Source organism: Akebia trifoliata, chromosome 5 (assembly GCF_017979445.1).
Source record: "Akebia trifoliata isolate Shusen 1 chromosome 5, ASM1797944v1, whole genome shotgun sequence".
NCBI lineage: Eukaryota > Viridiplantae > Streptophyta > Magnoliopsida > Ranunculales > Lardizabalaceae > Akebia > Akebia trifoliata.
Window position 1 is genome coordinate 35,435,084 of NC_141379.1, and position 27,978 is coordinate 35,463,061.

Here is a 27,978-nt window from a genome sequence, read left to right on the forward strand (position 1 = left end):
CTACTGATTGATATTCAATATCGCAGGTGAAGCAGCAGCAGCAAGTTAGCGAAAAAGGCATGTTGTGCAGGAAGTGTCAAATAATTGATAATTAAACAAGTCACTAAATTACCTTTGAAAGTAAATAAATAATTACAATGAACATCAATGGATTAAAAATCTTAATGATCTGTTCACACCGTTATTTATGCAAGTCTTTCTCTGCCAACGGCACATTGCAAAATATAGATGAAGTGTAGCAAGAAGAAGATATCTGATTAAATATACTTCACAATTTAAATAGCACTATGGTTTCATGAATCCCAGAATCCATGGTGCCAATTATGGTCATTCATATCAAATTGCTCAAACACCATGGATTGTGACATCTAGAGCTTAAAACAGGCAAAGATCATTTAATTATGTCATTGTCGTTTTCCCTAAGAACATATATATATATATATATATATATATATATATATATATCTAGAAAGTTATAAAAAAAAGAAACAAAGAAATGGCAAACCTTGATTATGCTACAAAATGTTGAAACAAGCGAGTTTAATTTTCTTTTTAGACTCTTCTAATGATCGCCAGAGTTGTTAGCAGTACAGTTTTGACGCATTTTGATTTGATTCTGTTAACATGAAAAATACTAAATCATTAGAGCAGAATCCAGATATTTGAATGAAAATAAAATATAGAAAAAGAAAAGCCAAGTAAATAAACTATAGCAGTTTTAATCTCCTGACCAAGAAGTTGAACGAAAACACACTAGCAAAGCCTTGAGTGAATGGTTACAAGTCACCCAAATTATATATATATATATTTGCAAAATAATGTGAAATATAATATTTGAAATTCCAAATCTGAAATAACAATGGGTAATGTTACTGTAGTGTACTTCGGCAAGGAACTTCAACCCAGAAGACCCAAAATCTTCTAGTGGAGGGAGTCAAGTGAAACTAGAAGTTTTTTTTTTTTTTTTGATAAGTATAATATATTGAAAAAAGAGGGAAAACAATATACAAGATGCAAGGAGGCCAAGAAAGCCTCCCAAAGAGCAACAAAGAAAAGGAAAACTACAGCATCAGTGATTACATAAAGAATTCCATCTAAAAACAAAATCATCAAAAGTAATCCCCACGAAACTAGAAGATTATTAAACAGCCGTGCAAAAACCAGGATTTTTGGGCTCTTCTAGACCTCATCATACCAAATTGCACATAAAATCTGGATATTGGTTAAGCCCATGTCGAATCCATTCCAGAGCACAGTGCAATTGTTCAACAAAGTCTGAAGTTCGTCTCAATAAGAAGAATGTCGGAATACTCAAACAAAGATTAGACAATTTACTATCTACAGTAGTTTTGAACATAATATTTTTAGTAATACAAACTTAATATTTAGACAGATTCTAGAGTTAAGGTTTAGAAGTGTCAATGGGAAATGGTTGATGAAGCTTTACTGTCTAGATGCTACTACTTTAAATGTGTTATGTACTTGTCAACAAATTTTATATAATTATGCCAAAAATTATGTCATTTTCCCAAATTGTGTATTTTGCATTTGAAGCGTTCACATCAGAATATGTTATAAAGTTGATGGTGTGGCTTCCCAACCAGGGGATTAAAATGGAGAGGAAGGAAAGAAGTCCATAAACTTAAGGGATTTTGATATTATCATGAAAACAAGTTATTGATGCAAGCTTGGGTGGATTGTATTCCAATGTGAATCAGAGTAATAAACTGGATGTTATCTTTCTTCCTTTCCATAATACACTCAAACACTCATGTATATCTTTATGGAAATTGTAGCTCCACGCTGGGTACAGTTTTAGTTTTCACAGTGATGGAGAGTGCCTATTTCATTATAAGCTTTAGTTTAAGCGGCATGATTGTAGCTGAGGCTGTCCTTGTGTCATTGAAAGCTTTAGTTCAAGGAAAATGATTGTGATTGATTTACTCCTGAAAGACTTTAATACTAGATTAAATTTAGTGTAGTGAGTCTACAAAATGGGATCTTGGCATTTAAAAAACTAATATCTTGAATTAGTTAAAGGAGCTCTTCATATGTATTATTATCTTCACAGTAGTTATTCAAGTAGCTAAACGAAGTTTACTTAAAATCTGAAACAAAGTGGGAAAAGTGCCATAGCTTATAATAGTAAATAACTCACCCTTCACATGGTTTAGCAATAGTTTAGTATAAGCTCAAGAATGAGGGTGATCAATGCATTTTAAATGGAGTTATACGTCCAAGGGAAGATGACCCCTCGGTGATGTGGTAAAGTCTGTGTGGTATATATATGTATATATACATTTCAAAGAACTTGAAATTTTAGGAGAATATTAATTCAGAAATGACATGCTGTTGAAGTCGTTAAATTTGGCATGGCTACTCTGAAGCAAAGATGTTCTAAATCTTTCAAAATGATAGTGAAATAATTGCAGCACATCAGGAGTTCAGAGTCAAGGGGATGGTGGAAAAAAAAAAGATATATCACCAAGTGCATAGTGAAAATAACTAGTTTAATATTTCTTTTAGATCTAAAAAACTTTGTAGTGATCTTGGCTCATCATAATGCAGCAAATGGTCCGGGGACATTGACAGATTGGTTTCCACTTCCCTGTGGAGTAATAACTAATAACTGTCCATACAGTTTCTTTCATGAAAAAGAGAAAATCGATTATGTTTCTATACTGTCTAAGCATTGTAAAGCTATTACTCTAAACAAAAAAAGTAAAGAATCACATGAAGAATTGTTACAGTTAAGGGTACCAAGTGAACATATATCATTATCATAATAATACATCTGCACCCGCATTGGAGAAATCAGCAAACGGAAATTAAGCTATGTGACTCCGTACAATGATCTGTACTGTGTGCATCTACGACTGTTGCAGAAAATTAATCTAGCAGGAATATGACATGGAGTACCTACTTACAAAGTCTACGATCCCTAAAACTCTTTGCATGTAGTCTTATTATGCCCAAGACACTTGCATTTGCTGCACTGGAGTTGTCGTTTGATAATAAGTTGTGTTCCAGCTCGCTTCATTTTTGGTCTGCCTGGTGCACGACGAGTAGGGGGAGGGGTTACTTTCACTGTTGCCGGAGATGAATCCTTTTCCAAAGGTCTATCCACATTTGGGATCGGATTTATCGACTCTGCATACGTCATTCGGTAACTCTCAGTAGTGAAGTATCTTGAGCAATAATCATGCGGGCTCCTACCAATGCATTCAAATACGGCAATAGCATGACAGCATGGCAAACCGGTAATCTGCCATTCTTTGCAAGTACAATCCCAACGATCAATGTCAACAACATGAATGGAATCGCCACGAACTTCAAATGTGCTACCAGGTGAAAATAACACTTCAAGAGAGCGTGCTTTCAAAGCTTCTTTCTGTAGTTTTTCCTCCATAGACGGAGTAAGTCTCGTCAACCATTGATTGGAATCCACCCGGCGTGTATAGATCAACTCCATTATCTTTCCCCGTATCGCATCAACCAACTGTATTATCGGTAGCTCATGTGCCTCTGACACCCAACTGTAGAACGATTCTCCAAAGTTTGATTTCATGTGGTTGTATCTTGCACCTCCAAAATATGCATTTGCCCAATGCTCAGGCTTAATCTCCAATACCCAATGGTAAGCTTCGGGAGAAATACTTTTGATGCCTTCCATACTCCTATCGAATCCTTCGAGTCTGGGTGCATAAGCAGCAACATAAAATTCAGCAACCAAAAGACGCTTCACTTCATGAGAAACTTTCTTAAAGTTCTCTGTCAAGTAACGTAGACAATAGCCATGATACCCATTCTCAAATATCTCACCTATAGATTCCCTTAAACCCTTCTTTATATCTGCTACGAATGTGATGGATCGAGTCACTGACACTGCAGACCTCAATTGCATTAAAAACCATCGCCAATTATCATCAGTCTCAGCATCTACTACAGCAAACGCAACTGGAAAAATGTCATCATTCCCATCAGGTGCTGTTGCAGCCAACAATGTTCCCTGGTATTTAGAGTTCAAAGGAGTACTATCAAGAAAAAGGAGAGGGCGGCAGGCACGATTAAAACCACATATTGAGGCATAAAATGAGACAAAAAGACGATGAAAGCTTGAGTCATCCTTAGTGGTGAACACAGCAAAACTACCCGGATTTGTCTCCATTATCTTCTCACAGAACAACGGCAATTGACTATATGCCTCTTCATAAGAACCCTGAAGTTGCTCTCGTGCAATTTCTTTTCCACGCCATGCTTGTGCATACTTCAGTTCAATCCCATAATCTCGTTTGAGGTCCTCAGCAATATCTTTGGGCTTGTAATGTGGGGATTCTCGCAACTTATCCTTTATGATACTTGCCACCCAACTAGTTGTTGCTTGATACCCACTTGTCACAATAGATCCTTCACATGTATGTGCTGGGTTCATTTTCTTAATACAAAAAAATGGGGTTGTTGACAACCTTGACGCATGTATCCTCCATGGACAACCTTCTGTTTTGCATAAGGCGGTGACACGGAGAGGGTCATTTTTCTTTAGTACATAGGCAAACCCATGTGCAATAGAATATTTTCGCAAGGCTTCGCGGAATTCATGAGCACTATTAAATCGTTGATTCACACCCGTTATAATATTATCCCATAATCTCGCAGCTTTATGAGGTTTGGCCTCGAGGGTGAGAGTTGGAGGGGTTCTATCAACAGGTATATCGATAGGAGCATCAATGGGAACCAATGCCTCTGATGCGGTAGTCCTGTTTGACCTACACAATCAAGTGTACCGTAAGATTTCATAGAGACCAAAAATAATTCCTAAAGGTGCAGCCAAGGAAAACTACCTACTGGAAGGCATGTTTGAGACACCGTGAGGGACAATCTCTCCTGATATGACATAGATATCTGCCGTTACCGAATTCCCATGAAAACTGATCATGCGTTTTAGGTCTTTATCGTTAGAAATTGTAATGAGAGTTTTCTTGTTTCCGGGGAGGAAGTATTTGATTGACATAGAACTACTGCTACAATTCCACATTTCAGCAATCTCTGACCTAAAGTCATCGAACTGTGTTTCGTCATCGATGTCTAAGGCGTGTGCATCTCCCCCATTGTATGATAGAGAACCATCTTTACTAGTAACAAATTCACCCCCAGATTGACAAATTGCGATAATTTTTCTCGCAGCCATGACCTAGTTGGTAAAAAACAGAGATTAAAATAGAGACAATTGCCCAAAAATAATTCTAAAATCGAAATAGTCCCAACAAAACGAGCAAAAACAAATTCAAAACAGAAAATACAGTAGACCCCAAATTAAATTCACCTCAAAATCAATGAAAAATTATAAACCCAAAACTTCCCCACATATTGAAAAGCAAAACCCCTAAAATTCAAAACCCAGCTAAACCCATATTTTTGAACCACGAAGACTCTTTCATACTGATGCGAAATTGCTAACTTGCAAACCCAATCGAGATCCAAAATCAATTAACCCAATTATCTGTGGAAACCGTAAAATAAAAAAAAACACACACACACAAAGATCATGCATTCAAGAAATGGAAAGAAACCCTATATTGAAACAAAACCCTAATTTATATTTTTTTGGGGAACAAAACAAAAGAAAAGATATAACCTTTAAGGTGAGTCGAAGAGCTTCTCCTTCTTCTTCCACCCCTTTGCCTTTCTCCTTCTTCGGTTCATACAGAGCGAATGTAAGCGCGTCTCACAAAGACTCCGAGAGAAATTGGAGGAGAGGGAGCGAGTTCAAGTCGTACTGATGTGATACATCAGTTAGTTTATTAATTAACATAGTACAGAAGATCTGAACCGCAGAATTACAAACACTTGGCATATTGTTGCCTAATCTCCTTTTTGAGTGTGCGTCTCTAATTTTTTTCAAAAAAAAATTAAACATGCCTCCCTTAATTACTGAATTTGACCAAGTCTAACTAAGAATTTCGAATTTATAAAACTCCAAACACCTCCCCCACTCATTTCATTGTTTATCTCAACCACTCATAGTTTCATTCATCAATGTTTAAATAGGAGAGATGAACATTGTAAGCCTTATAAATTTTTTTACTAACGCCACACCAACTGTGTGCAATTATTTGATAGATTTTGGTGTCGCGATAGTAGCTCTCTTTTCTTATTGTCTTTCTTCTAAAGGCAGTTTTTTTTTCTTAAAATTTGAGTTGGAATCAATTCCCCCTAAGATCTTCATAGCCGAGACTGAGCTTGCAAACCTCATGGACTATGTCTTATTATGTCTATCAAATACATGGAAGAGTGACCCATCAGGAGTTAATTAAGATGGTAAGGAGAGATTGGGTATACTCCCAAGTCCTAATTTCGAGTCTTTATGTGCTTTTTCATAATAATGTGGTTACTTAAATGGTGTCACATGATAGGATGTTGGATGGGGCATGACACTTACGAATTAGTTTTAATGGATGAGATTGTTTCATGGGTTGGAGAAAGTCCAATAGACCATGATTAGCACGCTAGACTAAGAGATACTCTAGTCCAAAAGAATAAATGCATGAAAAAGTTTGTCAATCATTTCTAATTTTCCATGAATGACCTCAGATATGATAAAGAATGATAATGAATAATGTTAAAGTGACCTCAAGATTGGACCACGCATCACATACCCTGACGTGAAAGTGCATGGGAACCATAGATTTTTTCCTTGAGATATGAGTGAAAACTTCTATGGTTCCTATCCACTTTCACGTCAAGATATATGATATGAGGTCACTCCAGCACGACTCAATATAGTTGAATATGTAGCCTGTACATAATTGAACAAAATCAGAACTAGACCTCAAACTAGAAAAGTTCATCTAAAGTAACCATTTTTTATCTTTTATTTTTCGTAGATAAACTACCCAATGAGATGGCCAAGACAATGCCTTAGTAAGCAAAAGTTTTGAGTTCGAATCCCCTTAAGGGTTGCCCTTAGGGTTTATCCCAAAAAATTACCTGGTAAGTGTAGGGGAAGGGGATGTGCCTCGAGAATTAGTCCAGGCTCTAAGAGGCCTCACTACCCCGGTTCAATTTGTTTTTTTTATTTATCATAATCAATCAAAAAGGCCAACTAATTGCACACCACTAGTGGTAGATTGCAATCCGATCTCTCTCTCTCTCTCTCTCTCTCTATATATATATATATATATATAATTCTTGTTCCTCATAGCTTACTTAACATACAAAGTGACACTTCATTAGGATAACCTTTGTTCATGTTCTCAACTTTGTACATTTTCTCTATAGTGACAATTGTAAGGTTCTAATTTTCTGAACTTTTTATTTTAAATTTGATAAGAATAGTAGCAGAGTCAGGATTTTCTTGTCATGGGGGCAAATTATCATTAGCTGTTTAGTTGAGGAACTTGAATGGAGGGAGGTTAGGGTGTGGGGGTAAAAATTAGAGGGAGGTGAGAGTGTGGGGGCAAATGAGGAGAGAGGTGAGGGATTGGGGACAAATGGGACATGTAATTAGTTGAAAATATAAGGGTGTCTCAAAATTCTGTGGGGGCAACTGCCCCCACCAGCTCCTTACTAGCTCCGACCCTGGATAAGAACCTATGTTTAGATCTCAACCTTGGATGTAGTTAGACCCATAAGATTGTGTGGGGTTGCATTCTTTATCCATTCACCATGACAAGAATCCAGGACCATTAAAGTTTTTCACACATCATCTCTTGTCTTTAACATGAAGGACGGTTTTAGTGTATCTCATTATTTATTAATTGAGTTAAAATGAATTTTTTTTTGTTTTTTAATATTGGAAACCTATCTTGATCCCTTAGCCTGGAACTTGATAAAAAATAAGCTGAGTCTTCTTTGAAAAAGTTTTTCAACCTACAATAACTTTGTGGCATGTGGTTGATGAAGAAAAAAAGAAGAAAGCCTAATGATTTTGTAACTCAATCTGACAGCGTGGCTCAAAAGCTCACCTACATGTCATGTATAAAGAATCGCAGATTCTTTCACTCGGGATACACAACTGCAGATGGCAGTCACGTCGGTGAGTTTTTGAGTCACTCCATCAGGTTGAGTACAAAATCAGCACTCAAAGAAGCAGAAAAGACTGCAATCTCTTTTTTTAACCATTATGGATGGTAGGCCCCTCAGTCAAATCGTCAAAAATTTGTAGAGTAATGCTGATTACTAACTTAGTAAGGATCGTTGAGCCTGCATGAATTGTCATGTTGGTCAAACAACACCTTAGTACTTTCGATTCCATAGCGTAGATCAAATTTAAAAAGTAAAGACTTTGACTAGTCTTAATAAGTTAGGTGGAAGTTTGGTAGTCGTCCATTTTCAAAATCTAAAATCAAATTAAAAAATATTATTTTTTAAATTATTTTTTGAATTTTTATTTTCGATGAAGTTTAGAAGACTATGGTGTTGGATTGTTGATGTGATAATTCATTTGAACAAAACAACCCTTAGTAAAACTTAAAATCTTATTATGTTAAAAAGGAAAAGTGCTTCACAAAAGAAAATTAAAAAAAAAAAAACTTGTTTTTAGCATTACGAGAGCTTTTGAAAATGGATGATTGTCAAACTTCCAAAATTTAAATTAAAATTTAATAGTAAAAAATTATTATTATTATATTTTGAAAATTTTAAAAATTTTGTGATGTACATCTCAGCGGCATCCCACTCATGTTTTTGGATACCACATAGATAAGGATTTGGTCACGGATCTTTCCTTGCTAATCAGTAAGGAAAGTGTTCTTCAAGTATGCATTGGGAACATTTGACCAAAAAACAAAAAAATAAAAAAGTCTTGTTTCATAGATACTTTGCTACAACTTTTGATTTTGACATGGATGTGTTCCGATAAGTATCAAATTTGATATAATCTATCAATCATGTCCTAGCCCCGAAACTGTTAAGTCCCCAATATAATAAAATATGAGAAAATCCAAACTAGATAAGCAATAAGTTTAGAGAAGAAGTGAAGAACCACTGAAATTTGGCTTCTTCTCAAAAAGTCATCTGGACCATTCAAGCATCTATGTACCCTGCCAGAAAGCTAGTGGATAAGGATTGGGTCAAAAAGGCTATATCAATGGGTGGTTATGAGATATCACACAAAGTTTTTTCTTTTAATTTTCATATAATCTATGTAAGAATTTTACTATTTTTAAAGAATTTGAATCTTAGTTTTTTTGAAAAATACACTATTTGATATCTTACTGGAACAAATTATAATTAGGTTATTAATGTATTTTGTAGATAGTGTATTATGTTCTTGAAAGAAAATAAGATTTGCACTTATATATTTGTAGAAATCAAGTGTTTTTTTACATTCACTAAAGTAATAAATAACCGTAATTCTTGATAGTTCCGATTTCAGTTATTTTAGAACTCAATTCGATGAAAACTAGAACGATAAGTATGATGTTTTTTATTCTATTGGTTCTTGATTTTTTTTAATAGGAAACAAATTGTGAAGAAATTCACAATGGGAACGGCCATTGTGTTTTTACTTCAACGTCAATTTTTCTCCTTAGTTGGACAAAAAGTTGAGCTAGATAAATTGCTCTCTTTGAGAGGGACGGTTTGACTGATTAGATGTAGACTATCGAAGTCCTATTAAACACAAAAAAGAATTGATTCAAGCAATCATAATCACATTTAGATTGAGGGATTTGATCTTCGTCAAAAAGAAATCTCTGATTGAATATTCAATTCAATCAAAAGTATATCAATCTTAAGACATTATAATAATCGAGTATGAGCAATATTTCCTCAGGGCCACCCTCGAGGGCGTTCCCTCACTTACCTGGCGCGTGTGATGTGTGGCCTTGCACGTGTCCGGGGGAAGGTCCCATATGCCTTGGTTCCAGCCCTGGTTCATCCGGTTCTCCTAGTCAGACGTAATTCCAAACACCCCGTTATCAAAAACAACATCTGTTACAATAGTAAGTTTTGCTATTTGATCTATTATTGAAAATATAATCTTAAAGATTCAAAAGGATTATCATCAAGAATCCAGACCAAGTTCTAAACTTGATTGAGTGACAAATTCTACAAAATTCACAAAAATCTGCCAAAAGAAAATGCATTTTATTGATAATTCTTGAATGATTATTACATGATCCATGACCCATGACCCATGACAGACAGGGTATATATAAAGATCCTTATTTACCTAAGTCACTCCCAACTTCTATTTGTGACGACATACAATGACAATGATACAATGTATGTTATGCATCTTATTGTACAAGTTGGCCTTCACAGAGAACCCAATTACATCATGAATTATGATTCGGCTTAGTAAGAAGAACATCGAAGTCACTGAGAGTCCATTCGGCTACCTCATCTTTCTCACTAATATATATCTCTGTTCCCATGTCAATGGATGTCCATATTCTTCTAGCAGGAGGGGTACCAGGATCCTACAAAGGCATATTAAAGGAGAAAATATCACATTAATGAGTTATTTTTCTTTTTAATAATTAAGCTATTGAGTAGTGTTTAATACTACTAACCTGGTAGAAATAGAGTCTACTAGAAAGGCCACCAACGTCAAGCTCCCAAGTTCTTGGATCACCTACCCACCCTTCACCCTTTTTCGTCGGATATCCATATTCAGCCCATATCGGGTGGGGCAATATTTGGACCAGCTCTTGTGGCTGAGGATTGCTGAAAGTATCACAGAGACTAAAAGGTGGCTCTGGGTGTTTTGCATTACCAGGAGAACAGTAATAGTGGTATGCTTCATATGGGAAGTTGGCCGTGTCGTTCCTGTGGATCTTAGTATTGTTGGGAGTGATATGGTATGGTGGGCATTTGTTCAGACTTGTGGGGCTGCATGCATTTTCTGTTGCAGGATTGATGATCATTTCGCTGTATCTAGTTACGTCGGTGAAGACATTTCCATCGCATGGAGTACCGTCATTCTTCCAACAACTGCCGATATCTATGAGATAAAACAGGCTCCTGAGGCCTCCCCCTTTCTTCACATCCAATGTCACTCTGACTTTGAAATTGGGTGATTCTGGAAGCTATAAAACAAGGGTGTTTGTGAATCATTTCTAGTTATTTTTTTTCCACGAGAGGCCATAGATGTGATGGAGAAATGAGTAATGAGAAAAAAAATGGGTACATTGAAATCATTGTCGCCTATGATAGTAGTATACAATATATGAAAAACAGAACCAATTGCGTGGCGCATAACAAAATCGATTGAGCTATGCATTCAATGATGAGAAAATAAATGGGTACATTGGAATCGTTGTCGCTCATGATACTAGTAAATAGTATACGAAAAACAGAACCAATTGTGCAGTGTATGACTAAATCGATTCAGCTATGGACTCAACTGATAGGAACTCTCCATGACATAGATTGCTGGTTTGTGCATTATTTGGGGGAAAATAAGAACCAATACCAGCTCCAAATCATTTTAATGGTTGGTAGAAGTTGGATGCGGAGTGGTTTAGGTCTCTCAATCGTAGTTAGAATCAATGTTGATCTTCAACGACCAATATTAAAAAATCACTTCAAGAAAATTTACTTGGAAGACCAAGTGGAAAGAAATCATGCTCAATGTAATAAGTTATCAGGAGAAATTTCATAAGTTATCTCATAATAAGCTGTAGATTTGTTTGTTTTCATTTATTCACTAATTAACATAAAGGGGAAATCAAATGGGTTTTCCTGATGAGAAAAAAAAGACATGGAATGATAGGGGGAAAATTTTAACTTACAATTTTCATCATTCCTCTTGTGTCATAATGATACCCACCAGAGAATCCTTTTGTTGCATCTGCTCTGAGATACAACATCAGCCATGGATACTTTTTTGATGTCTTCAACTTATGTTTGAAAACCCAACCCCCAACTCCAATTCTCTTCTCCCAAATCACCTCAAAAAAGGAGATATTGTTAATCCCACCACTTACTATATCAGAACGCAAATCATAAGTTCCATTAAACCACCCTTTCATTTTATCAATCCCCGAGAAGTATGTTTGTTGATGATACAACATGGGTTGGTTCATGCATCCATCTCCAAAGCAAGGAAAAGTACCATTTGACCATAATGATGTCACTGTTTTTCTCTTATTACACTCACCAAGGTTTGTATCATAATTGCCATTTTTCAGCATTACCATCCAAAACTGCCATGGCCTTGGTGTGTCTTCAACTTGACATAGAGAACCCAAACGTAACTCTTTACATGCTGCGTAGTGGTCTATAGTTTTGTTAGTTTGTCGAATCGAACATCGAAGTGAACTTCCTACCCCAAGTTTGTCATCACGTTTAGACACTTTATGCTTCAATAAATAACCTATTTCAAGTTTCAACACAACACAAAACAAAATAAGAACGAATTAAACTCAATTGCAAACTTCATTTTATAAATACATATAGAAAAAAAAAAACCCATAGTTCTATTCGATGATTGGAGCATTTATTTCCTGTAAGAAGTAAAAAAAAAAAAAAAAAAACCCATAGTTCTATTTGGTGATTGGAGCATTTGTTTCATATAAGAAGTAAAATAAAAATAAAAATAAATACCATTATTTATTTTTCCTTTTCTCGAATGGTTGAGCTGTTTTGATAAATCAAAACAATCAGCAGCTCTGGGACTCCCCATATGAGGAGCTTCTTCTCCAACTTCATTACAGGAGTTCCAAGCCTCAAAAGCTACTCTCAATCCATCTCTTTTCATTCCTGGGTCTCCTAAAGCAGAGATGTAGTGTTGTTTTGAAGCAGAGGAAAGGCTGAGACAGAGTGAAATTATAGTGAAAAATAACAAAGAAAATTGATTCTCCATGATTGTTTTCATGGAGGTGTGGTTCTTGAGAGATGGACTCTATTATGAAATATATAGAGAGGACCCATAAATAAATAATTAATTAAACATCACGAGCGAGAGCAGATTTTCGTGGCGTATTTTTTGTTTGTTTCTGAAATAATTCAGAACATGTGCCCTACTCTCCAGCTTTATCTCTCTTTTAAAAATCATTACCCGGCTGACGTGACAAGTCTAGAACCGCACATCTTTTTCCTGTGTATCTCGATGAAAAGGATCTATGAATAAGCCACTTTACCACGTCAGCTGCATATCCATCGGAGAGATTTTATCCTGGTTGACAAGTCAACTCAAAAACTGTGACGAATTGGATCAAAAAAATGAATCCGATCAAATACGCAAACTATATTCCCAACTTGACTTTTCTTTTAAAAAAAAAAAAAAAAAAACACAAATGAGTGGTTATAATATGACCACGCAGGTGCATACTCGAATGACTCCGTGGCGTGATTAATTTGGATATGCCGTAGATCCTTACGCCTCGGGATATATCTTTGCATTTTCCCATCAAATGCATCCAGAGGAACTTGTATATCCCGAGACAAACCGTTTCCTAAATTTATCCACGTCATTGAGTCATTTGAGTATGTCACCTGGCGAGTCATGTTATCAAGACTATAAAAAAAAAATAATATTCCTTTAAAAATCATTGATTTTTGCTATGTCCCCACTTGTACGGAGGGTGTGTATGGTAGCTTTTAGTGTTGAATCTTTAGATGGCAGCTGTTGCTGGGATCATTGAAGACGAATCTGTAGTTAAGAAATTTTTATTTTAAGTTGATGAACTAATGGCAAGATGTCATGTGTATTAGAAAAAATGTAAGTGTGATTGGTTGGTGGAGAAATTTTTTTTGAAAAGTTTAGGCATTATTATTTTAAAGGGAAAATAAAAAAAAATTTAATTAAAAAAAAATTAATAATTTTATAAAATTTATCAAAAGAAATCAAAATCGATCTTTAAATCGTATTTTTTTTTTTTTTTTTTAAGTTAAGGGTCGAAATTTTCTCGACTTTTCTAATTTATATGAGTAGGATCTTATGTGTACCCATTAGGCTGACCATCCTTCTCTGGTGTTTTCTCAAGAAAAATCTTGGCATCTTCAACAATTGTTTTCGTATAGCAAATTCTCCTAATTCCAGGATTGTGTTTTTTCCGAGGTCTACCCCGACTATTCTTTAGGTCCAAATGCTATGAATCTTTTGGAACATCTTGGGACATGTTATCCATATTGTTCTACTAATCAAAAGATAGAGTAGGTTCACCTTCAACCTCTTTGATGTTGTTATTAGATTGTATCCTTTCAAAATCAATCAAATTACTTGGTATCCCGAAGGAAGGTTTCAACAAATTATTAGAGTCGCCTAATCCTAGAAACGCTTCTTGAGGTGACTCATCTGCCAAACATTCCACTACAGTTTTTTTTAGTCTTACTAATAGGTGACAAGTTTAATATCTTGGAGGTGCATTTGCGAAGCTAAGACATGCGTCCTCCAAACATATCAGATCTCGAACCTGTTCCCAATGGAGAAACTAGATTTCCTTGCATATTCCCCACCAAATAATCTTCCACTACTAGCCTTGCTTGAGGAATCTTTGAATCCTCCAATTCCTGTATCAATTGGAGATAATTAAAAAAATAATGAACTCACTGATTATTTCTCCATGGTTCATGTAATTCTTGTGCTTCTCAACAAATTTTTTAATTTATTCCCTTTGATCCTTGAGCTTCTTGACAAGGTTATTAAGTTTGTCAATGTCTTTATTGTATGTCAAGTTGTTGTTTGTCTGTAGTAATTTTCTGGTTTTCCTTCTCAATCCTAAATCTGTCTATCTTCACGTCTTCCATTTCCTTTCCAATTACTTCTCTTAAGTAATTGATATTATTTCAATTTCTCTCCTTATGCTCCTCAAATGCCCTTTCTTGTTTTCTTCCCGCCTATTTAAAGTAAAGAAATTTTAGCCTTTTAAGAGTTGAAATTTATAATTGACTGTAAAAAAAATAAATAAAAAAACCCTTAAAAGAGTCAAAAGTTTGAAATTAAAAAAAATAAAAAATAATGAAAATATAATCTTTAAAGGGTCGAAAGTTTTTTTTTTTTAAAGACTGATGATGGATTTTGATTCTTTTTCATAAATTTTACAAAATTATTATTTTTTTAATTAAGTATTTTTTTTATAATTTTTTCTATTTTAAATAATTTTTAATATACATGACAGCATCCTATTGCCTCATCAGCTTAGCACAAAATTTGTAAACAATAAAAAAGAATGGATTTAGTTCATAGATATTCGGAGAATAAAAGAATGAGGTAAGTTACAGTTGTGGAAAAAAAGGATACGACTGTTGCGGGCCGATATTATATTGTTGGAGCCTTAAAAGGATGGATGATGTATTTAAAATACAACCTTTGAATAAAAGTAACTTTAAAGAAATTAGGACCAACACTTCAGACTTTTTTTTTTTTTTTTTGACTTATTAGTCGACTCCAACCTAACGATTGACCAATTCTACCGACATTTAAGTTTTAAAAATAGGGTTTTGTTTGGTTGTGCGTAGGGCACAAGTTAAACTGCAATAAATACCCTTTGGAAAAGCATATGATGGCTTTTTGGTAAATATCTTTTTTTGAAAGATCAATTTTGGTATAAAATATAATTTCCCAAGTGTATTTATTACATTTTAATGTGTGCCCTTTGGACACATGGTAACAATACCCTTAAAACTATTGTAATATCTGATGCAGACTTTTATATGGATTTTTCTAACCACAAACAAGGTTGGAGACACTGTTTCAAACATGTGGTTGAGATAAGATTAAAAAACAAAAGATTCCTAACGATCAGTACTTGTTTCCTATTCGATCTAGCTGAGCAGTTTGTTTGATGGGACTGAGTAGGATTTTTCATTTTAAATTCCTATGTACCCTAAAGATTGGCTGTGATACCATTATGATATTATGAGCATATTCTATTCAATGCTTTTATTTTAAATTCACACCCAATAAATGAAGATTTGTTGACTCTAGATCTATTCATTTATGAGATATATTTATAATATAATGAGTCGTGATAATCTAACTTAGGCATGTGGCATACTCAATCAACTTATCTGATGTGATAGGTTTGAAAATCGTAGATCTATTTTTCTCAGGATACAAAATTACACTTTTTTTATTATCAAGAATTGTAATTCTATATCTCAAGGAGAACAAATCTACGATTCTCGAACCTATCACGTCAAATAAGTCGATTTAGTTGTCACATGCCTAAATTAGATTATTAACACTCTAATATAATGGTGTGCAAATATTGTGACCCTAAATATTCTTCTCAAAATAATAAATTTAATGTTTGCAGGTGCCAACTATCTTAATTGGTAAAGTCTTTCGATGATGATATCATAGATTGGGGTTGAAATCCTGTCAACACATCGAGTTATTAAACTCATTAAAAATAAGATTATTAATAAAAAAAATTTATTGATTTGAGAAAAGAGTTGTAACAATTTAGCGCCCTCATCACATAATCGCATATCATTTGCCTCAAGATACACAAGAAAAAGATTTACGATTTTATGTATCCCAAGATAAATGGTCTACAATTTTGTGATGGAGCATATGTTAGAGGGAGTATCAGAAAATCATTATTATTTGAGAATATATTTTTTTTAAATGATAAAAAATGTTGTATTTTTAATAGAAATGAAAGATAGGACAATAGAATAAACTGGAAAGTGCACTGTTTGTTGGATGGTCTCAATGACTGAAAATGAGAAATGAAGAAACATAGATAATTGAGGTTTAAGAGTTTAATTAGCCCTGTTCAACTAGATATCTGCTGAATTTCTAGTAAATAAAGAAAGATAGTTACATTTGCCGGATAATCTCATATCAAATAATATAATTCAATTCATCTCAATATAATCCAAAAACTAAATTTAAGAGTCGTGCTGGACTAACATCGAAATTGACACGGAATCATAGATGCTTCTCACTCGTATCTTCATGAAAAGCATCTATGCTTCTATAGAGACATCCACGTCGACAGTTCAGGAGAGAGATAAAAGTTACGTTTATTTTTTCCTTTTCTCTCCGCCACCTGTAGCACTTATATCAATTTTGTGAGCTGTGTGATCATTCTTTTTTCTTTTTCTTTTTTTTTCATTTATTCACTAATTAACATAAAGGGGAAATCAAATGGGTTTTCCTGATGAGAAAAAAAAAAAAAAAACACTGACTGAATAGGGGAAAATTTTACCTTATAATTTTCATCATTCCTCTTGTGCCATAATGATACCCACCAGAGAAACCTTTTGTTGCATCTGCTCTGATATACAACATCAGCCATGGATACTTTTTTGATGTCGTCAACTTATGTTTGAAAACCCAACCCCCAACTCCAATTCTCTTCTCCCAAATCACCTCAAAAAAGGAGATATTATTAATCCCACCACTTACTATATCAGAACCCAAATCATAAGTTCCATTAAACCACCCTTTCATTTTATCAATCCCCGAGAAGTATGTTTATTGATGATACAACATGGGTTGGTTCATGCATCCATCTCCAAAGCAAGGAAAAGTACCATTTGACCTAAATGGTCTCACTCTTTTTCTCTTATTACAATCACCAAGGTTTGTATCATAATTTCCATTTTTCAGCATTACCATCCAAAACTTCCATGGCCTTGGTGTATCTTCAACTTGACATAGAGAGCCCAAACGTAACTCTTTATATGCTGAGTAATGGTCTATTGTTTGTTAGTTTGTCGACTCGAACCTCGAGGTGATCTTCCTACCCCAAGTTTGTCATAACGTTTAGACACTTTTTTGGCCCTGCTTGTTTGCACCATAAACAAATGCAAACAGAAACGTTTACGTTTGTTTGCGGGATATGGGTGCTTGGATGATAAAATTCTGGTGGGCCCCACCATAAACTAACATAAAACTGTGTCAAAATTTCAACGAAACTTCCGTGAATTTTTATGGAGCAAATAGCTCCACAAATTTTTCTGTTGGTTGAGTTTCCTCTTTGAACACGGCTTAATTGAATTTCCTCTATGAACACGACTTAGTTAAGTTTCCTCTATCAACACCACTAAGAGATTATATACAATACGACTTGGAACCTCTCTCTCTCTCTGTTTTTTCAAAGAAGAAAATCAATTTCCCTATCTTTCACTGTTCTACGTAGGAGCTATACCAACAAAGTTGAAAACTCCATAGGTGAGCATCTCTGTCTCTCTCTCTCTATTTTTCTTTTCTAAGAACTATTTTGGAGATTTGAAGCTTCAGCTTTATCTTCAATGGCGGCAGCGACGTTGTCTTCTTCGTCTAAATATGTTATTGTTCTATTTGGGGTAACAAAAATAATATTTGAAGCTTCGGCTTCATCTTTAATGGTGGCAACGACGTTGTTTTCTTCGTCTAAATATATTCTTATTCTGTTTATTGAGATAACAAAAACAATGCAGATTTGAAGCTTCAGCTTCATCTTCAATAGTGGCAACGAAAGTTATCTTCTTTGGCTAAATATGTTACTCTGTTTATTGGGGTAACAATAGAAGTTGGGTCTGGTAAGAAGACAAGACTTTAAGTTCTCCCATAGCTTTATTGAATTACGTGTATGAATAAGTCAAACAAAATATTGTTTAAAAGATTGCCTCATTAATTCATAGATTACATCTACAACTTCATAGGTCTGACTACTCATTAAAAGTTGGGCAAATAAAACAAGACTTTCTTATATATATATATATCTCATAAATAGGAAAAAGAAGAAAAAACAAAAACAAAAAAAAGTAAATTAGAGAAAAAGAAAATGTATTTGGAAGTGACAGATCCACTATTGACCGTTCACATCTTGTAAACTTATCTTTCTCTCTCTTTCATTGTTGTCTTTTTTCCCTTTGTCACAAGTTAAGAGATGCTTAGAAGTAGTTTTTGAAATTAAATTTTAATTTAATTGAGGAGTGGTTTTCCCTTTGTCACAAGTTAAGAGATGCTTAGAAGTAGTTTTTGAAATTAAATTTTAATTTAATTGAGGAGTGGGAATGAAAGCGTGACTTTCGATGTTTCTCTTAGGAGATGAAATGGGTAAAAAGGACATACATAAGATACGCATACACAGTCTACAGATTTAAAAAAAATTAGTATTTTATATATTTTTAATAATGTTCAAGTGATTTAGAGATGATGATTTGATGGTTCTAGTTTAATGTCTCTTGTGATTTATGATTTATAATTTCAAGATGATGATATGATGGTTCTAGTTTATAGTTTATAGTCCCTTTTTGTGATTTATGATTTATAATTTCAAGATGATGATATGATGGTTCTAGTTTATAGTTTATAGTCCCTTTTTGTGATTTATGATTTATAATCTGGAGATGACAATTGCAAACTTCATTTTATAAATGTAGAAAAAAAAAAACCATAATTCTATTTGGTGATTGGAGCATTTATTTCCTATAAGAAGTAAAAAAAAAAAAAAAAAACCATAGTTCTATTTGGTGATTGGAGCGTTTGTTTCATATAAGAAGTAAAATAAAAAAATACCATTATTTATTTTTCCTTTTCTCGAATGGTTGAGCTGTTTTGATAAATCAAAACAATCAGCAGCTCTGGGACTCCCCATATGAGGAGCTTCTTCTCCAACTTCATTACAGGAGTTCCAAGCCTCAAAAGCTACTCTCAATCCATCTCTTTTCATTCCTGGGTCTCCTAAAGCTGAGATGTATTCTTCTTTTGAAGCAGAGGAAAGGCTCAGAAAGAGTGAAAATATACTGAAAAATTGGAAAGGAAATTGATTCTCCATTATTGTTTTCATGTAACTCTGCTTGTCGAGAGATGGAGGATCTATTGTGAAATATATAGAGAGGACCCATAAATAAATAATTAATTAAACATCACTAGAGAGAGCAGATTTTCGTGGCTTCTGCATGGCCACGTCAGAATTGTGAGAATCACAGTAATTCCTGTTTCACCCAGCACGACTCTTTTAAAAATCATGAATTTTAAAGTAGAATAATGATGAATGAGCATGGTTTTGGTACGCAGCTGACGTGACAAGTCACAGAACCGGACATCTTTTCCCTGTGTATCCCGATGAAAAAGATCTATGATTCTGTCACTTTGCCACGTCAACTCAAAAACTGTGACGATTTTGGATCAAATTAATGAATCCAATCAAATACACAAACTATATTCCCAAACCCTTTCACTTATCTTTTAAAAAAAAAACAAATGAGTATGACCACGCAGGTGGCATACTCGAACGACTCCGTGACGTGATTAATTTCGATATGTACGCCTTGGGATATACGATTGCATCTTCCCACATACAGTTCTACAGTTTCCTAATTTATCCACGTCATAGAGTCATTTGAGTATGTTACCTGATGAGTCCTGTTAACAAGACTTTAAAAAAAAAAAAAAAACATCCATTAAAAATCTTCGATTTTTGTATGTGCCCCCCTGTATGGAGGGAGTGTATGGTAGCTTTTGCGAGTACAATCTTTAGATGGCAGCTGTTGCTGGGATCATTGAATACGAATTTGTAGTTAATAAATTTCTATGATAAGTTGATGAACATGATTAGTTGCTGGAGAATTCTTTTTGAAAAGATTAGGCAGTACTATTTTAAAGGGGAAATTAAAAAAAAAATAATAATAATCTTGTTAAAAAAATAATAATTTTGTAGAATTTATCAAAAGCAATCAAAATCGGCCTTTAAATCGCCATTTAAAAAAAAAAACTTTGGGCCTTTATTTATTTTTTTTGAAAAAAGTAAAGTGCCGAAATTTCCTCGAGCAGGATCTTGTGTGTTCCCATAAGGCTGACCATCTTTCTCTAGTGTTTCCCTAAGAAAAACCTTGACATGTTCAACAACTGTTTTCACAGAACGAGTTCTCCTAATTTCAGGATTGTATTTTTTCGAGGTCTACCCCGATCATTCTTTAAGTCCAAATGTTGAGAATTTTCTGAAACATCTTGGGACATGTTATTTATATTGCTCTACTCATCAAAAGATAGAGTAGGTTCACCCTCAACCTCTCTGATGCTGTTATTAGATTGTATCCTATCAAAATCAATCGAATTACTTGGTATCCTGAAGTATGGTTCCAGCAAATTATGAGAGTCGCCTAATCCTAGAAATGCTTCTTGAGGTGACTCATCTGCCAAACATTCCACTACAGTTTTCGTAGTCTTACTAATAGGTGACAAGTTTAATATCTTGGAGACACTCTTTCAAACATGCGGTCGAGATAAGATTAAAAAACAAAAGATTCCTAAAGATCAGTACTTGTTTCCTATATCAACACTATCTTCTAACTAAGCAATTTGTTTGATAGAGACTGAGTAGGATTTTCCATTTTATATTCTGAAAGTACACTAAATATTGGGCTGTGAGACCATTACGATATTATGAGCATATTCTATTCAATGTTTTTCTTTTAAATTCACACCCACCCTATAAATGGAGATTTTGTGACTTTAGCATCTATTCATTTATGCGATATATTCATAATATAAGGAGTCATGATAATCTGACTTAGGCATGTGGCATACTCAATCGACTTACCTGATGTGATAGGTTTGGAAATCGTATATAGATCTGCTCTTCTTAGGATACAAAATTACACATTTTCATCATGAATCATAATTCTATATCCCGAGGAGAACACATCTACGATTCTCGTGCCTGTCACGTTAAGTAAGTTGATTTAGTTTTCATGTGCCTAAATCAGATTATAAACACTCTAATATAATGGTGTGCTAATATTATGACCCGTAAATATTTTTCTCAAAATAATAAATTTAATGTTTGTGTATGCCAACTATCTTAGTTGGTAAAGTCTTTCGATGATGATATCATAGATTGGGGTTGAAATCTTGTCAACACATCGAGCTATTAAACTCATTAAAAATAGGTTTGTCAATAATTTTTTTTTTTTCTTATTGTTTTGAGAAAAGAGTCGTGCCAATCTAACGCCCTCATCACAGAACCGTATATCATTTGCCTAAAGGTACACTAGAAAAAGATTTACGATTCTATCTATCCCAAGATAAATGATCTATGATTTTGTAATGGGCGTATGTTAGAGGGGGTGTCAGAAAATCATTACTATTTGGGAATTTTTTTTTTTCAATGATAAAAAATGTTGTATTTTTAGTAGAAATGAATGATGGGACAATGGAATAAACTGGAAAGTGCACTGTTTGTTGGATGGTCTCAATGACTGTAAATGAGAAATGAAGAATCATAGATAATTGAGGTTTAAGAGATTGGTCATCGTGACCTTACGTTCAGAGCAGGTTATGTCTCTAATACTATATATATGATAGATTTTAATTAGCCCTGTTCAATAAGATATCTGCTGAATTTCTAGTAAATAAAGATAGTTACATTAGCCAGGTAATCTCATCTCAAATAATATAATTCTATTCATCTCAATATATTCCAAACAATAAATTTAAGAGTCGTGCTACACTCAACATTGAAATTGACATCGTTGGGGACATTAATGTGCACGGAATCATAGATGCTTCTCACTCGTATCTTCATGAAAAGCATCTTATGCTTATACAGAGACATACCACGTCGACAGTTTAGGAGAGAGATAAAAGTTACATTTTTTTCCTTTTCTCTCCACCACGTGTAGCACTTATATCAATCATGTGAGCTCTGTGATCATTTCTTACAAATATATATATATATATATATATATATATATATATATATATGGGGGCGGTTCAAGGGCCATCTGAGAAACCGTCTAAGAAAACTTTCGTTTTTCAAAATAAGGGTTAGAGGTTTTGGATTGAGCTGATTTTTTGCAAGGATGGTCACTATGATGAGAAGATCATCCTCACAAAAAATCAGCTCAATCAGAAACTTGTAAATCCATCAAAAGTGATTTACAAATTAGTGATAAAAAGTGGTAAAAAATCGACGGTCCACATTCTAAATCACTTTTAACGGGGTTAGAAGTTTCAGATTGAGCTGATTTTTTTTTTGGATGATCTTCCCATCATAGAGATCATCCTCACAAAAAATCAGCTCAATCCAAAATTCTAACCCATATTTTAAAATTTTATTTACCGTCGAAAGTTTTCTTAGACGGTTTCTCAGACGGGCCTTGAACCTGACCCTATATATATATATATGTATACAGTGATAAAAAAAAAAAAAAACAAATATATATGATGCATCTTATTCTCCATGATGGCCATCGTCAGAGAGAAGCCAATTACATTGAATTATGATTTGGCTGGGTAAGAAGAACATCGAAGTCACTGACAGTCCATTCGACGAACTGATCTGTATCACAAAGATATGTCTCTGATCCTATGTCAATTGAAGTCCATATTCTTCTAGCAGGAGGGGTACCAGGATCCTACAACAAAGGCAAATATTAATATTAAAGAAGAAAATATCACATTAATGAGTTATTTTTCTTTTAATAATTCAGCTGCTAAGTTGTGTTTAATACTACTAACCTGGTAGAAATAGAGTCTACTAGAAAGGCCACCAACGTCGAGCTCCCAAGTTCTCGGATCACCTACCCACCCATCTCCCTTTTTGGTCGGATATCCATATTCGGCCCATATCGGGTGGGGCAATATTTGAACAAGCTCTTGTGGCTGAGGATTGGTAAAACCATCACAGTAACTAACCGGTTGCTCTGCGTGTATAGCATTACCAGGAGCACAGTAAAGGTGGTATGCTTCATATGGAAAGTTGGCCGTGTCGTTCCTATGGATCTTTGTATTGTTAGGAGTGATATGGAATGGTGGGCATCTTTCCAGACTTGTGGGGCTGCATAAATTTCCTACTGAAGGATTGATGATCATTTCGCTGTATCTAGTTACATCGGTGAAGACATTTCCATTGCATGGTGTACCATCATTCTTCCAACAGCTGCCAATGTCTATAAGATAAAACTGGTCATAGATGCCTCCCCCTTTCTTCACATCCAATGTCACTTTGACTTTGAAATTGGGTGATTCTGGAAGCTGTAAAAGAAGTGTGTTTTGTTAATCATTTCTAGTTATTATTTTTTATAATAACACTGTGGATCAACAACTACTTCATGTTTGTTTTCATTTATTCATGATGATTCAAAAAATAAAAATAAAAACAATGATAATTTTGACTTACAATTTTCATCATTCCTCTTGTCTCATAATGATACCCACCAGAGAACCCTTTGGTAGCATCAGCTCTGAGATACAGCATCAGGTATGGATACTTCTCTGATGGCTTCAGCTTATGTTTGAAGACCCAACCCCCAACTTCAATTCTCTTCTCCCAAATCACCTCAAAAAAGGAGATATTATCAATCCCACCACTTACCATATCAGAACCCGAATCATAAGTTCCATTAAACCACCCTTTCATTTTATCAATCCCCGACAAGTATGTTTGTTGATGATACAAGATGGGTTGGCTCATGCATCCATCTCCAAAGCAAGGATAAGTACTTCCTGGCCTAAATGGTCTCACTCTTTTTCTCTTATTACACTCACCAAGATGTGTATCATAATTACCATTTTTCAGCATTACCATCCAAAACTGCCATGGCGTTGGAGTGTCTTCAACTTGACATAGAGAACCCAAATATAACTCTTTATATGCTGCCAAGAGGTCTATTTCTTTGTTAGTTTGACGACTCGAACCTCGAGGTGATCTTCCTACCCCAAGTTTGTCAACTTCTTTAGACACTTTGTGCTCCAAAACATAACCTTTTTCAACACAACACAAAACAAAATAAGAAAGAATTAAACTCAAATCAATGTTTTAAAAGTTGGACGGGGACTGAAATCTTGCTTAAATGCTCGGACCGGTCCAACCATGTTTCAATTTGGCCGGATCCATTTTTAATTATTAAAAAATAATATATATATAATATATATATATATATAGATGACAACAACATGTGACAACTATCACAACGGTTTTTTGATTATATGACTTAGAAGTTTCGAAATGGACTGATGTTTGGTGAGGATGATCTTCTTACCATGGAGATCATCCTCATAAAAAATCAGTTCATTCCGAAGATTCTAACACCATCAAAAGTGGTTTAAAAAAAGCGAGGGTCTATGATCCTTCAACTTGTAAATTGGGCTTAGAAGTTTTGGAATGGGCTGATTTTTTATGAGGATGATCTCACCATAGAGATCATCATCAAAAATTTTTTTGCTTATTTCAAAATTTCTAACCCATCAAAAGTGATTTATAAAAAATCGTTGTCATAGATGTTGTTAGAATTGTTGTCTAATGTGTATATATACAGAAGAATAATAATGTCCAAGACCTCATGGGGATGTTAGTGTTCTCCAATATTTTTTTTTTTCAATAATATTCCTAATTATTTTGTCTTTTAGTGAAAAGGACAAGGGTGTATATACATATTATAGTGAAATATAATTTCAAATATTAAAATATAATAAATAAAAGATTAAATAATTAAATTATTTTAAAAAATTGAAATTTTAATTTTTAATATTTAATAAATGATAAGAATAGAAATTTAAGGATTTCATGACACTTTTAATAAGCGCTTTAATTATGAAGGTAACTATAGAACATAGTTTTAATACTCGTCCGAGATCGAGACGTATAACCCAAGTTAACTTGGTATCGAAACTGAACGAGATCAACTCACAACTCACTTTTTTTTTTACTAAGATCTAATAACTCACGTTATTATTATTTTTTTTTTTGAACGAGATGTCTCAAAAGTATTGGAAAACTTGTCCGAGAAGACTCAGTATCTAACCTGGACGAGACGAGACATGAAACCGAGTTTTAAAACCATGTTATAAAAAGAGTTGCTTGTCTTAGAAGCTCATCCTTCATTTTGGGAAGATTTTTAATATGTTAAAAGAGTTGCATACTTTTTTATACCTTATTTAAAAAGGTTTCTCAAAGATTGGATGATGACACGTGTGAAAACTAAATCACTTCCTATTAAAAATTGACTCGTGAGAATATGACTCGCCATGTGGCATACTCAATCAACTCCCTAACGTGGACAAGTTCGAGAATCATAGATCTATGCACTTCAGAATACATGATTGCACTTCCTCATAAAAAAGTGTATCCCGAGAAGCATAGATCTACGATTCTCGAATTTGTCCATGTTAGGGAGTCGATGTGTGTATGCCACCTGATGACTCATATTATCAAGACTCTTTAATTCTTATATACTTGGTTTTCACGGTTGAAACACAATCATAAAAATCGACGGTTCCGAAACCAATTTTGATTTTTGATGAACTGAATTGACTTTCAAAATTGGTTGGACCGTTGATCTTGTCCGATTTTTAAAATATTGACTCAAATGCAAAAAAATAAAAACACATATATAAATCGAGATTTGTTATTTTGAAAGTTATGTGCTAAGTTGATTAATCAATGGCATGATGCCATATGTATCGAATGAGAAAAAATGATTGGACATTGAGAGAAATTTGTGGGCAATTTGAGTGTTTTATTTTTAATAACTTTTCAATACACATGGTGTCGTACTATTGATTTATCACCTTACCACATGGTGGTTGGAGCATTTATTTCTTATAAGAAGTAAACAAAGAAAAAACGTGCATTTATTTCCTTTGAAAAAAAAAGGTCTTATTAAAGAAACAACTATGAAAATTTTGAAGGAACCCACTCCATTGGTTTTGACATGACATTCCTGAAGATGTACTTTTTGACGAAAATATAAGAGTGTGAAATAAATATTAAATACCACGTGTCTTTTGTAAGGAGGAGGGCACAAGTTAAATACAGTTTGGAAATTGAATTCTATACCAAAAATGCCTTTAAAAAGATCATTTTTTTATTAAAATACCCTCAGATTTCCAATTTACAAAGTGTATTTATTGCACTTTAACGTATGCATCCCAAAAATAAATAAATAAATATATAATACCATTATTTATTTTTCCTTTTCTCGAATGGTTGAGCTGTTTTGATAAATCAAAACAATCAGCAGCTCTGGGACTCCCCATATGAGGAGCTTCTTCTCCAACTTCATTACAGGAGTTCCAAGCCTCAAAAGCTACTCTCAATCCATCTCTTTTCATTCCTGGGTCTCCTAAAGCTGAGATGTATTCTTCTTTTGAAGCAGAGGAAAGGCTCAGAAAGAGTGAAAGTATACTGAAAAATAGGAAAGGAAATTGATTCTCCATTATTGTTTTTATGTCACTCTGCTTCTTGGGAGATGGAGGACTGCATTGTATTGTCAAATATATATATAGAGGAACCATTAATAACACGTTACTCGAGAGAGAGAGAGAGAAGATTTCAGTGGCGTGTTTTATCGTAAAGTCGTGCTAGAGTAACATTCAACTTTACGTCATTTGGGATATTGATGACCACATAACCATAGATGTTTCTCAACCGTATCTCGATGAAATCATTTATGGTTCTGTAGACGTATCCACGTCAATAATATCTGGAAAAAAAATATATATGTCAATTTCAAATGTTACGTCAGCATTTTACTTTTCTTCTCCGTATGCTAAGAAGAGTCGTGATAATCTGACTACCCATCTGCCAAACTCAATCCACTATCTTGACGTGACAAGGTGGGAAACCGTATATCTGCGCTCCTCGGGATTTACACTTCACCCATAAAAATGTATATCTCGAGGAAACCGAATATCTAGAGGAGTGCAGATCTACCGTTTTCAACCTTATCATGTCAAGTGATGGATTAAGTATGTCACGTGGGGCAGTTAGATTATCACGACTATAACTCTCTCGCCAGCTTGCTTGGCGTGTTATCTCTCTTTTAGTCTAATCCATTGAAGAGAACTTATCCGCGGTTGACAAATCAACTAATAACACACAAACTATATTTCCAAACACTGGATTTTTCTTCAAAAAAAAATCTATTAAAAGTTTTTGTGTTATTAAAAATCTATGATTTTTTATATGTTCCCATCTTGTACGATGAAGTCTATGATAGTTTTTGGGAGTAAACGTGTTCAACTTTATTTTTTATGACATGGTATTTGAGTTTACGTTTGAATAGTGAGACCTAGGCCAAGGTGTGTGGATCCCATCTTCAGGGCACGTGCAATGCCCGCACATCACGCACACATTAAATAAG

At 34.3% G+C, this 27,978-nt stretch overlaps 3 protein-coding genes across 6 annotated transcripts; all 3 read right to left on the minus strand.

The window, feature by feature from the left end:
* Positions 1–438: 438 nt before the first annotated feature.
* Positions 439–5,794, minus strand: LOC147402613 (uncharacterized). 4 transcript variants are annotated; one of them, XM_086444326.1, is made up of 4 exons: positions 5,636–5,794; positions 4,842–5,191; positions 2,928–4,766; positions 439–616 (listed from the first exon to the last, which is right to left on the minus strand). In XM_086444326.1, exons 2-3 carry the CDS (start codon positions 5,186–5,188, stop codon positions 2,942–2,944), a joined length of 2,172 nt encoding a protein of 723 aa, XP_086300452.1. In that variant the 5' UTR covers positions 5,189–5,191; positions 5,636–5,794; the 3' UTR covers positions 439–616; positions 2,928–2,941. The 4 variants fall into 4 exon arrangements, with proteins under 4 accessions (XP_086300452.1, XP_086300453.1, XP_086300454.1 ...); XM_086444327.1 differs by having other exon boundaries at positions 2,924–4,766; XM_086444328.1 differs by lacking the exon at positions 439–616 and having other exon boundaries at positions 1,064–4,757.
* Positions 5,795–10,070: 4,276 nt separating this feature from the next.
* LOC147402614 (uncharacterized) lies at positions 10,071–12,857 on the minus strand. Its single transcript, XM_086444329.1, has 4 exons — positions 12,553–12,857; positions 11,739–12,322; positions 10,518–11,033; positions 10,071–10,424 (listed from the first exon to the last, which is right to left on the minus strand). Exons 1-4 carry the CDS (start codon positions 12,821–12,823, stop codon positions 10,281–10,283), a joined length of 1,515 nt encoding a protein of 504 aa, XP_086300455.1. The 5' UTR covers positions 12,824–12,857; the 3' UTR covers positions 10,071–10,280.
* A 10,154-nt stretch (positions 12,858–23,011) lies between these two features.
* LOC147402615 (uncharacterized) lies at positions 23,012–27,088 on the minus strand. Its single transcript, XM_086444331.1, has 4 exons — positions 26,794–27,088; positions 24,015–24,598; positions 23,354–23,869; positions 23,012–23,250 (listed from the first exon to the last, which is right to left on the minus strand). Exons 1-4 carry the CDS (start codon positions 27,050–27,052, stop codon positions 23,104–23,106), a joined length of 1,506 nt encoding a protein of 501 aa, XP_086300457.1. The 5' UTR covers positions 27,053–27,088; the 3' UTR covers positions 23,012–23,103.
* Positions 27,089–27,978: the final 890 nt, after the last annotated feature.

What these genes read in the sequence shown, in the direction of transcription:
- LOC147402613 (XM_086444326.1), bottom strand. Translation starts at nt 5,188, where the DNA reads ATGGCTGCGAGAAAAATTATCGCAATTTGTCAATCTGGGGGTGAATTT. An exon ending in TCAAACATGCCTTCCAGTAG is followed by an intron (nt 4,767 to 4,841) that starts GTAGTTTTCCTT and finishes TTGATTGTGTAG; the next exon opens with GTCAAACAGGACTACCGCAT.
- LOC147402614 (XM_086444329.1), bottom strand. Translation starts at nt 12,823, where the DNA reads ATGAAAACAATCATGGAGAATCAATTTTCTTTGTTATTTTTCACTATA. An exon ending in CAAGAGGAATGATGAAAATT is followed by an intron (nt 11,034 to 11,738) that starts GTAAGTTAAAAT and finishes CTTGTTTTATAG; the next exon opens with CTTCCAGAATCACCCAATTT. An exon ending in GTAGACTCTATTTCTACCAG is followed by an intron (nt 10,425 to 10,517) that starts GTTAGTAGTATT and finishes ATGCCTTTGTAG; the next exon opens with GATCCTGGTACCCCTCCTGC.
- LOC147402615 (XM_086444331.1), bottom strand. Translation starts at nt 27,052, where the DNA reads ATGGAGAATCAATTTCCTTTCCTATTTTTCAGTATACTTTCACTCTTT. An exon ending in CAAGAGGAATGATGAAAATT is followed by an intron (nt 23,870 to 24,014) that starts GTAAGTCAAAAT and finishes CTTCTTTTACAG; the next exon opens with CTTCCAGAATCACCCAATTT. An exon ending in GTAGACTCTATTTCTACCAG is followed by an intron (nt 23,251 to 23,353) that starts GTTAGTAGTATT and finishes CCTTTGTTGTAG; the next exon opens with GATCCTGGTACCCCTCCTGC.